General features: G+C 58.1%; 2 protein-coding genes across 2 annotated transcripts; both read right to left on the reverse strand.

Moving 5' to 3' along the window:
* Positions 1 to 425: 425 nt before the first annotated feature.
* Positions 426 to 4,880, reverse strand: MRPL20 (mitochondrial ribosomal protein L20). The gene is made up of 4 exons (XM_008151694.3): positions 4,721 to 4,880; positions 4,518 to 4,628; positions 2,415 to 2,492; positions 426 to 825 (listed from the first exon to the last, which is right to left on the reverse strand). Exons 1-4 carry the CDS (start codon positions 4,805 to 4,807, stop codon positions 652 to 654), a joined length of 450 nt encoding a protein of 149 aa, XP_008149916.1. The 5' UTR covers positions 4,808 to 4,880; the 3' UTR covers positions 426 to 651.
* A 1,930-nt stretch (positions 4,881 to 6,810) lies between these two features.
* ANKRD65 (ankyrin repeat domain 65) lies at positions 6,811 to 9,387 on the reverse strand. Its single transcript, XM_054721368.1, has 4 exons — positions 9,346 to 9,387; positions 8,989 to 9,209; positions 8,266 to 8,797; positions 6,811 to 7,326 (listed from the first exon to the last, which is right to left on the reverse strand). Exons 1-4 carry the CDS (start codon positions 9,385 to 9,387, stop codon positions 6,892 to 6,894), a joined length of 1,230 nt encoding a protein of 409 aa, XP_054577343.1. The 3' UTR covers positions 6,811 to 6,891.
* Between the last annotated feature and the right edge of the window lie 3,603 nt (positions 9,388 to 12,990).

Consider the following 12,990-nt stretch of genomic DNA (forward strand, 5'->3'; position numbering starts at 1 on the left):
TGCCTCTGGACTCAAGTGGAGTATTTGGGGGAGGGGTCTTCCCAGGCGATCACCCATCCTTGGGGGCTAAGGTGATGGGACCAGAAGAGCCTCCTTGCCTGCTGCCCCTCCTGGCCTGGGGGACAAGGGAGGCAGCAGGGAAACAGGCTGGCACAGGGTCCCTGCTGGAAAGGCAGGAAGGAAGGGTAGAGGGCGAGGTCAAGCATAGGTACAGTCAGAGCGGGGCTGGGGGCCTTGTGTGCTAGATGGGCACCCAGAGCGCCAAGGGGAGCCAGGGTCAGAGTCCTGGTGCAAACACCTCACTTTCAGGAGAGGATCCAAGGTTCCAAGAGGAAGGCACAAGCTTAATTAACCCCTCACCACATGGAGGCAGAGCACAGAGGTGTCTGCTTGATGCAGAGGACACAAGTGGAAAGTGGAAACGCTGACCAGCACACAAGCTTTATTGACACAATCGACAAGCGGTCACTGGTCTGTCCCGAGGAGGATAGACAAGCCTTTTCTCTCTCGGTTACTGAAATGAGTAACACAGCTACGAACCAAACTTAACCATTCTTGGCAAAGGATTCTTAGCCCGTTTCAATTACGATCACGGGGGAAACGCCTCTTCCTACGAAACCAGCTGCAGAGGGCCGGTGTGTCAGCGTCCCCTCAGTGGTACTGCACCACTCTGGAAAATATGCCTTCCGGCTCCTTCCCGTCCCCCAAGGCAGCGGCAAATCCTTCCTCTCGCCTCCTTTTGGCCAAAGCAGCCAAGGATTTAAAAGTCTTTGGTTCATAGATGGCCAGGTCAGCCAGCACTTTCCTGTTGAGCTCCACCTGGCACTGTGAAGAGAAGCAGAGCCTGTTTCAGCAGCAGAAATGTGTTTCTCTGAAGCGGAAGGGAATGCGCCGAGCTCCTAGTCCCGGCACGTAAGCTGGATCACCTCCTAGGAGCATGTCCTGCACGGCTGCAGGGCAGGCTCGCCCTCAAAAAGGAGAGGAAGAGGGAGGGTGAATCCCATCCAAGCAGGACACTGGAGGGTGAATGTGGACAGGAAGGGAGGGCTTCCGGGCAGGAGGTGCCGGAGGGGAGGCTGGCATCCCCTGACCACCAGGGGGCAGATGCTCCAACTGATGCCAGAAAACCAAGGATCCTGCTTAGGGCCAGTGATCATCACCCAGACAGACGACTGTGGGCCTGGGGTCAGTTCAGAAGAGGAAGTGACAACTCCCATTTGCAAACGATGAAGTGAGACCCGAGGAGAGGAAGCAGGGACCCAAACTGGGCTTTCCCAATTCCCACAGACAGCCGAACCAAGTCGTCGGTAAAGTAAATCTGCAGGGGACTTCGGAAAACGGAGGCCCGGCCTGTGTGGCTCAATTGGTGGGGCACTGTCCTGTGCCGTGCACCGAAAGGCTGCCAGTCTGCGTCCTCGGCCCATCACAGCCCTGGTCAGGGCATGTGCCTGGGTGGTAGGCTCAATCCTCAGCAGGGGATGTGCAGAAGGCTGCCAATCAATGATTCTTATCATTGATGTTTCTATCTCTCCCCCTCTCCCTTCCTCTCTGAAATCAATAAAAATATTTTTTTAAAAAATGGAAAAAATACCCTCAGGTGAGGATTAACCAAAGTAAAGTAATAAAAAGCTTTAAAAAAAAAATACCAAGGACAGAAACCAGTACAAGATAGAAGCACAACACCCAACCCCTCAGGAAATAGCATAAACACCAAACAGAACAATTACCAAGATTTTGTGACACACCTTTACCCCCTTCAAGACATTTTTCCTCCTTACTGATTGTACTAGAGGCCTGTGGGATCAGACCGAAACCGGCTCTCCGACATCCCCCGAGGGGTCCTGAATTGCGAGAGGATGCAGGCCAGGCCAAGGTACCCCACCAGTATACGATTGGAGCCACGGAGGGACACGGGAGGTTAGCCAGCGAGGGTCTGGCTCAGTCCAGATCGGCTGGACCCCAGCAGCAAGTTAACCTACCAGTTGGAGCATCTGCCCCCTGGTGGTCAGTGCACGTCATAGCAAGCGGTTGAGCAGCCTTAGCACATCATTAGCATATTATGCTTTGATTGGTTAAATGGACTGGACAACTGGACACTTAGCATATTAAGCTTTTATTATATGAGTTTCAACTCTCTCTGCTGCCTCATCAGAACAAAAAACTGTGAAATTAAACTTTAAAGTTAAAGCCAGGTTTTTCTGCCTTTTTCCCTTGATGGGGAAATGTGTATTTGTGTCTTGTCCATTTCCAATTCTACCACCAGCAGGACAAGCGCCAAGCTAATGTGGGGAGTCCCTGAACTGACAGAACTCACCCAGATAACAAATCAGTGTTCAGGTGCTGTAGGGTCACACTAGTTGGACCGGTTTCCGCAGACATTCAACATCTCAACAGGACCACATCCTCAACCATACCTTAATTAAACTGCCAACGAACGCTGGGTAATGCAGGCCGTGTTCCTGGGAAGCAGCTGTAATTCGATTAATCCAGAGCTGAAATTAAGAAAATATTGAGAAACTTAAGAACTAATTGTAGCCTTAGTCGGTGTGGCTCAGTGGATAGAGCGTCAGCCTGTGGACTGAAGGGTCCCGGGTTTGATTCCAGTGAAGGGCACAAACCTAGGTCGCAGATGTTTCTGTCTCCCTCCCCCCCCCTCTAAAAATCAATGGAAAAATATCCGAGGGTGAGGATTAACAACAACAAAATAACTAATTGTACGTTACGCCCACACCTCCCAGCAGAGGTTCTGAAGGAGCTGCTGCTGTAGCAGTGCATAGGAGTCCGTGTCCCTATTCAGGCAAACAGGCTTCCACACCAACAGAAGCAAGCCAAGGCTGGTGCTCGCCCCCCAGTGCCAGCTTCTCTCAGTTCGCAGGGAAGTGGGTGCAGTGCGGTTGAATTCAAACCCCTTTTAGGCACCGAGAACACAGCTGAACGAGATGAGCAGACTCGGCTCAGAGTATGGGAAGGATCCACGCAGGGAGTCACGGCAGGCAGCCACTGAGGTGCGGGCTACCTCAGGGAGAGCAGTGGGAGGGCAGAGCAGGGCTGCAGGGAAGGAGGACCTGGCTGGCAAGGAGCTGCAGGGTGTTCCAGGGCAGGTGCGTGGAGGCTAGGGGGAGGGGCGAGCCAGTGATGCAAACGCTTCTGAATGGCTCTGTTCTGTTAAACAAGGGAAGCTCTCTCAGGCCGCTCTTGACTCAGTGTTAAGGCTCGAGTCCTCTTTCTTCCCCTACGTCAGTGGTTCTCAAGTTTGGCTGTGCATCAGAATTACCCACAGGCTTGTTAAAACGGATTGCTGGGCCCCACCTCCAGTGCTTCTGCTGTAGGTGCACGGGGAGCCCAAGACTCTACACTTCTACCAAGTTCCCACCAGACGCCGCTGCTACACAGGGACCCGCCCTGGGAACCCCTGCGGCTCTGTGGCAGCAAACGCGAGGGTGCCACCAGGCACTGCTCTCAACTCTTCACAGCACATTCCAACAGGTGCACAGCTGGGTCTCTCCCGGGGGCGGGGGCTGCACCCCCTCTATCCCATGCTGACAAGACCCAGCGGGAAAAACAACAGAACTGGGATGCAGAGACCACTCTGCAGACTCACAAGCATGGACAGGTCATTGTGCGGGACCAAACCTACGGCTGGTGAAGCGTATCTGACATTAAAAGGACAGGCCCGGCAGGCGTGGCTCAATGGTTGGAACCAGGAGGTCATGGTTGGATTGTCTGAGTTGCAGGAGGCAGCCCATCAATGGTTCTATCTCTCCCTCTCCCTTCCCTGAAATCAATAGAAATATATATATATATATATATATATATATATATATGTATTTTAAAGGGTCAGAATTACACCCCACCCCTCTATTCATTCAGCCCATATTTACAGAGTGTTACTGATCTGGACCCTGGGTCACAGCGTTCAACAGCAGAAAGATCCCCTGTGAAACCTACGTTCTAGTGGGGGCAGGGGGCGAGCAATAAACAACTAACCAAGTAAAACACATGGTGCGTTGGATGCTGAGTTCACGAGGGCGCTGAGCTGCGCTGGCCTGAGAAGGTGGCACTTCTCGGAAACCCAAGTGCAAACTGCTTGGGAGGGAGCAGGCGAGAGGGCGGTGGGGTGGGGGTGGTCGGGGCCAGACCAGTGACCACGTCAGCTGGGCTCTGCCTTTCCTAACGAGTGGGGTGGGACGGGAAGCCCCACAGATGGAGGGGAGCTGAGAAGCGGACACAGGGGGCTGGTAGGGCGGAGAAGGGACACTGGCCAGGCGGCTCCTCCGCTGCCGCAGGCGGGAGTTGGCGGTGCGGGCACGAGACCCTGGCCACCGGTCCTGCGGGATTTGGGGTGAGAGGTGTGAGAACGAGAGAAACAAAGGCCTGGAGAACGGTGCTGAGGCTTCCGCCTCAACGGCAGGGGGACGGGGTCTGGCTGCAGCCGCCGCCGGTCCCGCGGGAGGGGAGGGCGGGGGCCAGGACCCTCTGCCGGGGGTGGACGCCGGGCCCCCGGGGTCCAGGCTCACCGTCCTCAGGATCCTCTTCTTCAGTCTCCGGGCTTTCGTGCATTTCACAAACGCTCTGATCACAGCCCGGACAGCCAGCCGGTAGCAGCGGCTCTTCCTCCCCCGGAAGTGCTGGGTCAAAAAAAACGGGAGAGGAGGGTTGTCGGCGGGGTCCGCGGGCTCCCGGGGCGCGCGGGGGCGCGGGGCAGGCGCGGCCAACTCACCCGCGCGTGCTTCAGCACCTCCTGCACCCGCCAGTAGCGGTCGGTGACGCGGCTCCGCAGCCAGAGCTGCGTCGTGAGGAAGACCATGGTGCCCAGCTGGCCGTCCCCACTGAAAGACGCCCGCGCCGCGCCGCGCCGCCCGAGGGCTTCCGGGTCAGCGGCCCGCCGGGAACTTCCGGGGCACCGCGCATGCTCCCCGGCCCTACCGCCGCCTCGCTTTGGTGCGCATGCTCGGGTGCGGCGGGTCCCGGTGCGCGCGCAGCCTCCTAGTCTCTCCGCCCCCCCACCCCCCCGCGCCTGCCTGTGGGCGTGGACTCCAGCGGTGGGGGCGGTGGAGCAGCACATGCCGCCCATCCGCCACGCGCGGGCCTTCCGTGTGCCCTGCGGAGGTTAAAGCGCCGGTGCAGACCGCCGCTGCGGGAGCCCGGGACGCAGGCGGGAATCAGCAGGGCACCAAGGCCACGTGTTGTTTGGTTCCGTCCCATGAACACCCAGAACGGGCGGGTCCAAGGACACCAAGCCCACGGGGACGCGGCGGGGAGTGGCTGCCCGGGGACAGGGTTTCCTTTCGCGTGATGACACGTTCTGCCACTGGGTAGTGGGGGCGGTTGCATAAGCTGTGAAAGTCCTAAACGCCACACATTGGGCCCTTTAAAATGCTTAAACTGGTAAATTTTACGTTCTGCGTATTTTACCATGAAAAAATAGTGAGAGGGCAAAAAGTAAGTGCAATTTTCTTTATAATGTTTTCTTTGGATGTAATTTTTAAATTCTAGGAAAGTTGCAACACTTAGTTGAAGGAATTCTGTAATACGTTCTCCCCAAATGCACCAACTGCTTACATTTTGCTCCATTTCTTTCTTTTTTAAAAAATATTCCTTTATTGATTTCAGAGAGGAAGGGAGATGGAGAGAGAGAGAAACATCCATGATGAAAATCATTGATTAGCTGAGCCCACAACCTGGGCATGTGCCCTGATTGGGAATTGAACTGGCGACCTCTTGGTTCCTGGATTGATGCTCAACCGCTGAGCGACACTGGCCAGACAAAAAACTATACTTTTAAATTGAATAAAGGCAACGATTCTTTATGAGGGCACAGGGGTGGGCAGTCAGAGACAACTGTCTGTTTCAACTGTTTGGGGTGGGGGGCGGGGTTTCCCTTATGGAGATGGCTGAGTGGCAACAGGGAGAGATTTTTATTACTTACATTTCCTGAGTGGAGGGGACATGCCAGGGCCCACAGTGCCTCAGAGAGACCAGTATCAGTGAGGAGGCAGGAGTGGGGAAGAGGGGTTCAGGCGAGAGCCTTTACTGGGTTCCAACAGGAAAGGCAGTGCAGGGCAGGGAAACCTCTTGGGACTGGCTTGTGGGATCGTCCCTGTGGGCCTTGCTGCATAGGGGCCACTCCAGCTGTCTGGTACCTGGCCCCGGTGATTTGGGGTGGGGAATGTTAGCTGGGTGTGTGGGCTCTGGATCGCAGGGGAGCTGTAAACAACGGTGGCCAGGGGTTCAGCCCTGACATGAATGGGTGCAAATCGACAAATGCCAACTCGACACAGTAAGAGCACCCCCAGAGACAGAGAGAGCGGCTGAGGGTGACACCCCCACGGTGGGCAGACAAAGGGCTGACCATCCGGCTGTGGTCAAATCTATGGCCACGAGTCAGTCTCTACCAGAGAATGTGGAGAAGCCTGGGACTGCAGAGGCGATGTGTCCCTGGGAGTCAGTGGGGCAGTCCCATTGCTGGGCCCGAGCCACTGTCGGCTTCTATTCCAGGAACTCTTGTCTGTGCTCCCCTCCACCCAGGCAGGTCTCCGCTCAGAAGAGGGGATCCTGGCACACTCCCAAGGCCGTGGGAGCCAGGAGCCTCCTGTCCTGCGCTGTGCAGCTCAGGGCACCCCCACCCCCCGCCCCCGAGCTGTGTGCCCCTGGCAGTCATTCTTGTTTGTTTGTTTGTTTTTAATCTACTTTTATTTATTTCAGAGAGGAAAGGAGAGGGAGACGGATAGAAATATCAGTGATGAGAGAGAATCATTGATCGGCTGCCTCCTGCAGATCCCACACTGGGGATCAAGTCCCCAACCCGGGCATGTGCCCTGACCAGGAATCGAACCGTGTCCTCTTGGTTCATAGGTCGATGCTGACCCAGTGAGCCACACCAGCCGGACCCTAGCAGTCATTCTGCTCTCTGCAAAGGGGAGGTGTTGCCCGGGACAGGCCCTCCTCGGCCACTTGGTCCTGCGTCACCTCACCCCACTGCGTTCTCAGGGCAGGGCTGGCCCCTCGGCTCAGCAAAAGCTCAGCGGTGGGGCTGTGGCCACGCTCCACCGCGAGGTGCAGGGGTGTGGAGTGGAGCCAGCCCGTCGCGTTGACCTGTGCGCCCTTGTCCAGGAGATGGCTGGCGACGTCCACGTGGCCGCTCCGAGCAGCGTGGTGCAGAGGGGTGAGGCCCAGTGAGTCCCGAGCATCCACCTCCGCTCCCCGGGCTGCCAGCAGCTGGACGGCAGACAGGTGTCCACTAGCGGCAGCCCTATGGAGGGCAGAGCGTCCGTGCCTGTCCCTGAGGCTGGGGTCTGCCCCGTGGTCAAGCAGAGTCTCCATGTCCTGGAAGAGGAGGGGAGGACAAGACAGGGGCTGCCCCGCCATTTGCCTGACCCCCACCTCACCTGGCCTGGGTCACCTAACGGCCTCTTTCTCGTCACTGCTTCCCAGCTGGTAAGGGTGCCAGCCCCTACGGTACCTGGAGGGCTCTGCTTAGAGACTAACACTTGTCCCCCTCGTTGTCCTTAGACACAATTCAACACTTGGCCCAGCGCCATGGGTCAGTGGTTGAACCTTGACCTGTGAACCCGGAGGTCACGGTTCAATGCCTGGGTTGTGGGCTCCATCCCCAGTGTGGGGCCTGCAGGAGGCAGCCAATCAATGATTCTCTCTCATCATTGATGTTTCTATCTCCCTCCCTTCCTCTCTGAAATAAATTGATACATTTATTTATTTATTTATTTATTTATTTATATAATTTTTTAAAATCCTCACCTGAGAATATTTTGCACCTGAGGATATTTCGCCATTAATTTTTAGAGAGAGTGGAAGAGAGAGGGAAAGACAGAAACATCGATGCATTGATTGGTTGCCTCCTGCACGAGCCCGGACCAGGGACGGGGGGCGGGGAGCGTGCCCTTGACCGGAATCGAACCCAGGACCCTACGGTCCACAGGCCTACGCGCTATCCACTGAGCCACGCCGGCCAGGGCAATAAAAAAGTATTTAGAATAAAGTTGGAGCACCCGGCCAGGGGTCCTCCCCAAGCGTCCCTGAATTGGTCGCAAACCCGAAGCAAACTCCAGGCTGCACTCAGACCCCAGACCCTCCTGGCCCCTCCCGCCCTGAGGCCTCGGACCACCAGCGCGGTCCCTCCTCCTCCTCCTGCCCCAGGCGTCCACTCTGTCCGCGCCCTCCCCGCACCCGGGGTGGATGCCTCGGGCAAAGGCCGCTTCCCCACGCCGCCCTGCCCTGTCCATTGGGGGTGAGGCCCCGACGTACCTGCCGGCGGCCCAAACCCGCAGCGATGCTTAGCGCGGTGGCCCCCGCGCCGTCCCGGGCGTCCACGTGCGCGCCCACCGCCAGGAGGAGGCGCAGCGCCTCCGCCCGCCCGGCCGCGGCCGCCACGAGCAGGGCGCCATCCAGGCCCGCGCCGCGCGAGGCCAGCAGCTCCAGCACCGGCAGCCGCCCGCCCGCAGCCGCCCAGTGCGCCGCCGTCCAGCCGCGCGCGTCCGCCGCCTCGGCGCCCGGGCCCGGCGCGCCCAGCAGGAGCCCGGCCAGCAGCGTGCGGCCCAGCGCGGCCGCCCCGTGCAGCGGCGTGAGGCCGGCCCCGGAGCGCGCCGCCGTCGGGGCCCCGCGCTGCAGCAGCAGCTCCGCCACCCGCGAGCGCCCGCGCCAGGCGGCCTCGTGCAGCGGCGTGCGCCCCGCAAGGTCGGCGGCCCCCACCTGCGCCCCGCGCTGCAGCAGGAGCCGCACCAGGGGCGCGTGGCCGCGCAGCACCGCCAGATGCAGCGGGGTCCTCCCCGCGCTGTCCCTGTGGGCGTGGGGGCTGCGTGGGCGAGGGTGGGGCGGCCGGGGAGTAAGGCCCCGTCCTGCCCAGCCCGGTGAGGGGGCCCCCTGCCCTGCCACCCAGTTCAGCGCAGGGACCTGCTGCTTTACCCACGAGGGAACCCCCTACATCCTGTCAGGTGCCCGCACCCCTCCCTGCGCTGCCCTGGGGCTCACCTCTCCTCCACGCTGGCCCCCTGCCGCAGCAGCTGGGTTGCGAGGCCTAAGTGTCCCCTCCACGCAGCCTGCAGCAGGCGCCCCTGGGCCTGTGGGACACCGGGCCCCTCTGCCCCTGTCCCCAGGGCCTCCTCCGAGCCCAGCTCTATCCATCTGAGTTCCTGCTCGGCTCCTGCGTCTGGGAGGTCCTGCTGCCTGGGCTCTGAGCGCCCAGGACTCACCTGGGAAGAAAAGGAATCCTGTATGGACGCTGGAGGCCCGAGCCAGGCCCAGCCCACCTGTCCCCAGGCCAGCATGAGCCCCCCTTATCTTCTCCCCCAGGAACCAGGCCACCAGCTAGGCTTGGCTCTCAGTTACCCCTGGAGGGAGCCTGCCCAGGGATTCGGGGGTCCTCTCCATGTGGGTCCTGGCCCAGCCACAGCCTGGTGAGTGGGCCCCTCAAGAAACTCCTCCTGAAGGTGTGAAGGTGGGGGTGTGGGCTCAGGAGGGCTGGAGGCTAGAGCTGCAGTTGCCTGTATGTGTGGTGTGTGTGGTGTGTGGTGTGTGTGTGTGGTGTGGTGTGTGTGTGTGGTGTGTGTCGGGGAGGGTTGCCTCCTGGGCCAGGTGAAGGGCCGCTCTCCACACTGTTTACCCAGAAACTTAAGGAGAGGCCCTGCCTGGCTGCCACAGCCCCCGCCCCAGCACCCTCCTCCCCTGCCAACTGCCGGTGCCCCCTCCCCCCCCCCCCAACCCAGACAAAGGCCAGGCAAGCAGGAGCACGCCCATGGACTGAGCTTCTCCAAGGAGCACAGCCTCTGATGTGCCGGGACTTGCCCTCCCTCAGGCCCTGCCCCTCACCCCCCGCCTGTGATGCTGACTGAGACCACCCACCTCGGGGCTGGAGCTTTGCCTCGTGCCTGATTCCAGGAGGTGGACGGGATGAAGTGGGACCCTTCCCTCCCATGCCAGGCGACCTGGGTAAGGGCATCTGGGGTAGGAACCGCCTTGAGATGTCAGGTCAGTGGAGGCTGTGACGGCAGACTGCTGGGCAGGAGAGGGAGGGAGCCAGGCCACGGGAGCATTTTTAAAATATATTTTTATTGCTTTCAGAGAGGGAGAGGGAGAGAGAGAAACATCAACGATGAGAGAGAATCATGGATCGTCTGCCTCCTGCACGCCCCACACTGGGGACTGAGCCCTGAACCTGGGCATGTGCCCTGACCAGGAATGGAACCGTGACCTCCTGGTTCAGAGACCGACACTCAACCACTGAGCCACGCCAGCCGGGCCAGGGAGTATTTCTATGACAGGAGACTAGAAGCATCTGGAACTGGTGCTGCAGGAAGGGGCCTGAGTGAGGCCTGTAGGACGGGTCACTTTGATTCTAGGGCAGATGGGCCAGGTGGGAGCTGGCCCTGCCTTCCCATCGCCTAATCCCCGGGAAGGCCACCTGTCCAGGGTCCCGAAGGAGGAGGATGTGCGCCAGCTGCTCTGCGACTGTCCACCAGGAGGCAGCACAGCTTTGGGGCTGTTGCTCCCACCCCAGCCCCCATCCTCAGGCTCCCAAGGATGAGGTGTCATGTGGGCCCTGTCCTGCCCCCACCCACACCCCCAAGAGGAGCAACAGAGCCTTGCCCCTCCCCCACCTCCCTCAAGAGCAGCCCTGCAGGTACCGGGCCCCAAGGGTGGGTCTCCAGGCAAGAGGCTGAGGGGCCCAGTCTCAAGCCACAGGGACCCCACCCCATGATCCCCAGTCACTCGGCTCAGATGTCACCACCCCAGAGGGGCCCTCCAGCCTGACCACCGATCTGACCCTGTTTTATTTTCTTCTTAGCACTTACCCCTCCATGAAAGAATCTGTTTGATTTTTATTTTATTTTATTTATTATTATTATTATTTTTGTTTGTTTCTTTATTTTTTTAAATTTATTTTTATTTATTTTTCTTTTTTTTAATTACTTTATTGATTAAGGTATCACATATTTGTCATCAACCACCCCCCATTCCCTTCCCAAGCCCCCCCACACGCATGCCCCCCTCCCCCTGTTGTCCGTGATCACTGGTTAGGCTCATACACAAGCACACAAGTCCTTTGGTTGATCTCTCTCCCTTGTCCCCACCCTCCCCTACCTTCCCTCTGAGGTCTGACAGTCTGATCAATGCTGTTCTTGTTCTTCAGTCTATGCTGTTCATCATTTCCCCTAGATGAGTGAGCTCATGTGATACTAGGAATACACTTGTAGGAACCGAAAATGAGACAAGCAATAATGGTTATGCTGAGAGGCAAATGAATCAGTCTATAGTGAGTTTCTTTCTGGGCCAACAGTTCTTTTGAGTCCCGGTTTCTATGTCCAACAGTTGTTTATGTGTTCATAACAGCAATGATATTTCAGTTCTGGATGGTGGACAAATGGTGGTAATGCAGGTCCGACCCTCTCTGGTTTGGTCCTGGGCAATCTGCAGTGACGCACATCTGCTGACTGCTAGTATGGCAAGGCATTTATTATTATTATTATTTTTTTTTAATTTCTTTATTGATTAAGGATCTGTTTGATTTTTAATATCTGCCTTCCTCTCCCAGGACGAAAGCCCCTTGCGGGCATGTCACCCAGGCTAGCAGGTTCAGGCCGTAACTCAGCCAGCACTCAGGGTGGGTTCAGACACTTCGCTGCGCGAGTCGCCAGAAAAGGCAGCAAAGACGTCAGCTCTCTGCGTCCCTGTCCCACAGGGTGACACCGAAAAGAACGGGCCAGCCCGGCGTGGCTCAGTGGTTGAATGTTGACCTATGAACCAGGAGGTCCCGGTTCAGTTCCCGGTCAGGGCACATGCCCGGGTTGCAGGCTCCATCCCCAGTGTGGGGCGTGCAGGAGGCAGCGGATCAATGATTCTCTCTCATCATTGACGTTTCTATCTCTCTCTCCCTCTCCCTTCCTCTCTGAAATCCATAAAAAAATGTATTTTAAAAAAAGAACGGGCCAGATCATGGGCCACACCAGGGGGAGGGGGCGGAGAGAGTGCACCCTGTTGTTGAGGATCCACTACTTGCTGCCTGGGGCCCAGTGGGCGGTTCCGTACCCGGTCAGAGCCAGGGAGCCTGGGAATGCCTCCTGGCAGCCTTCCCACGTTCTGCCACGGCCGCTGTGGGTTCATGCAAGGCCGTCAGGGCACGCACACAGCCGTTCCCTCTGTCGGCCTCAATCACGGCTGAGTCCAGGGCCTAGAGCAGTGCCTGGCACCCTGTGTTTGTACATGACTAACCTGTGGAGCGGGCGGGGCCAGAAGGAGATGAGACAGGTACCCTCGCCACTATCTGTACTCTATCCAAACCATTTGCAGCATTTTTTAAAAAAATCCTTGCCCCAGGATATTTTCCCATCGATTTGTAGAGAGAGTGGAAGCAAAAGGGAAAGACAGAGGAAAATGTTAATGTAAGAGAAACACGTCCATTGGTTGCCTCCTGCACGTGCCCCAACGAGGGCCCGGGCCGGGGAGGAGCCTGCAACCCAGGTACAGGCCCTTGACCGGAATTGAACCTGGGACCCTTCGGTCTGCAGGCTGAGGGTCTATCCACTGAGCAAAACCGGCCAGGGCCATTTGCAGCATTTTTAACCCCACATCCCTGTCTGATGAAATGAATAGTTCCTATAAGATCCTGACGTGTGTGAGCTGTGCTTGTGCCTGGGGACAGGGCGTGACATGAGCTTCTGGGGAGCTGCTGTTGTCCTGACGGGGCCTGTGGGAGGCAGGCCTGTGTTCCTTAACGCCCCCCCCCCCACACACACACACGTCACGGTCACCTTCCCACTCTAAGGCGTCTGAAGGGAGATGGTGGCCCGGCAGGCCTGGCATAGGGAAGGAGAAAAGTTGGCGGGGAGAGGTGGCTGCGGAGGCGGGAAAGGGGGATGCCGGTGCCCGGTGCCCGATGCCGTGGCTCGGTTCAGCTGACAGACAACCTGCTCGCTGGCTCAGGAGGCTGCTCGATATGCAAGGGAACCCTGGGGTTCCGGGAGGCGGTGGGAGTAT

This window comes from Eptesicus fuscus, chromosome 9, assembly GCF_027574615.1.
Source record: "Eptesicus fuscus isolate TK198812 chromosome 9, DD_ASM_mEF_20220401, whole genome shotgun sequence".
In the NCBI taxonomy this organism is placed as follows: domain Eukaryota; kingdom Metazoa; phylum Chordata; class Mammalia; order Chiroptera; family Vespertilionidae; genus Eptesicus; species Eptesicus fuscus.

Bases quoted from the DNA above. Each gene is read 5' to 3' on its own strand.
- ANKRD65 (XM_054721368.1), bottom strand. From the start codon at position 9,387: ATGGAGAGGACCCCCGAATCCCTGGGCAGGCTCCCTCCAGGG. The intron at 9,210-9,345 runs GTAACTGAGAGC...TTTTCTTCCCAG, and splicing joins TGGGCAGGCTCCCTCCAGGG to GTGAGTCCTGGGCGCTCAGA. The intron at 8,798-8,988 runs GTGAGCCCCAGG...CCACGCCCACAG, and splicing joins GGGGCCAGCGTGGAGGAGAG to GGACAGCGCGGGGAGGACCC.
- MRPL20 (XM_008151694.3), bottom strand. From the start codon at position 4,807: ATGGTCTTCCTCACGACGCAGCTCTGGCTGCGGAGCCGCGTCACCGAC. The intron at 4,629-4,720 runs GTGAGTTGGCCG...TTTTTGACCCAG, and splicing joins AGGTGCTGAAGCACGCGCGG to CACTTCCGGGGGAGGAAGAG. The intron at 2,493-4,517 runs GTGAGCCTGGAC...TCTTAATTTCAG, and splicing joins AGAAGAGGATCCTGAGGACG to CTCTGGATTAATCGAATTAC.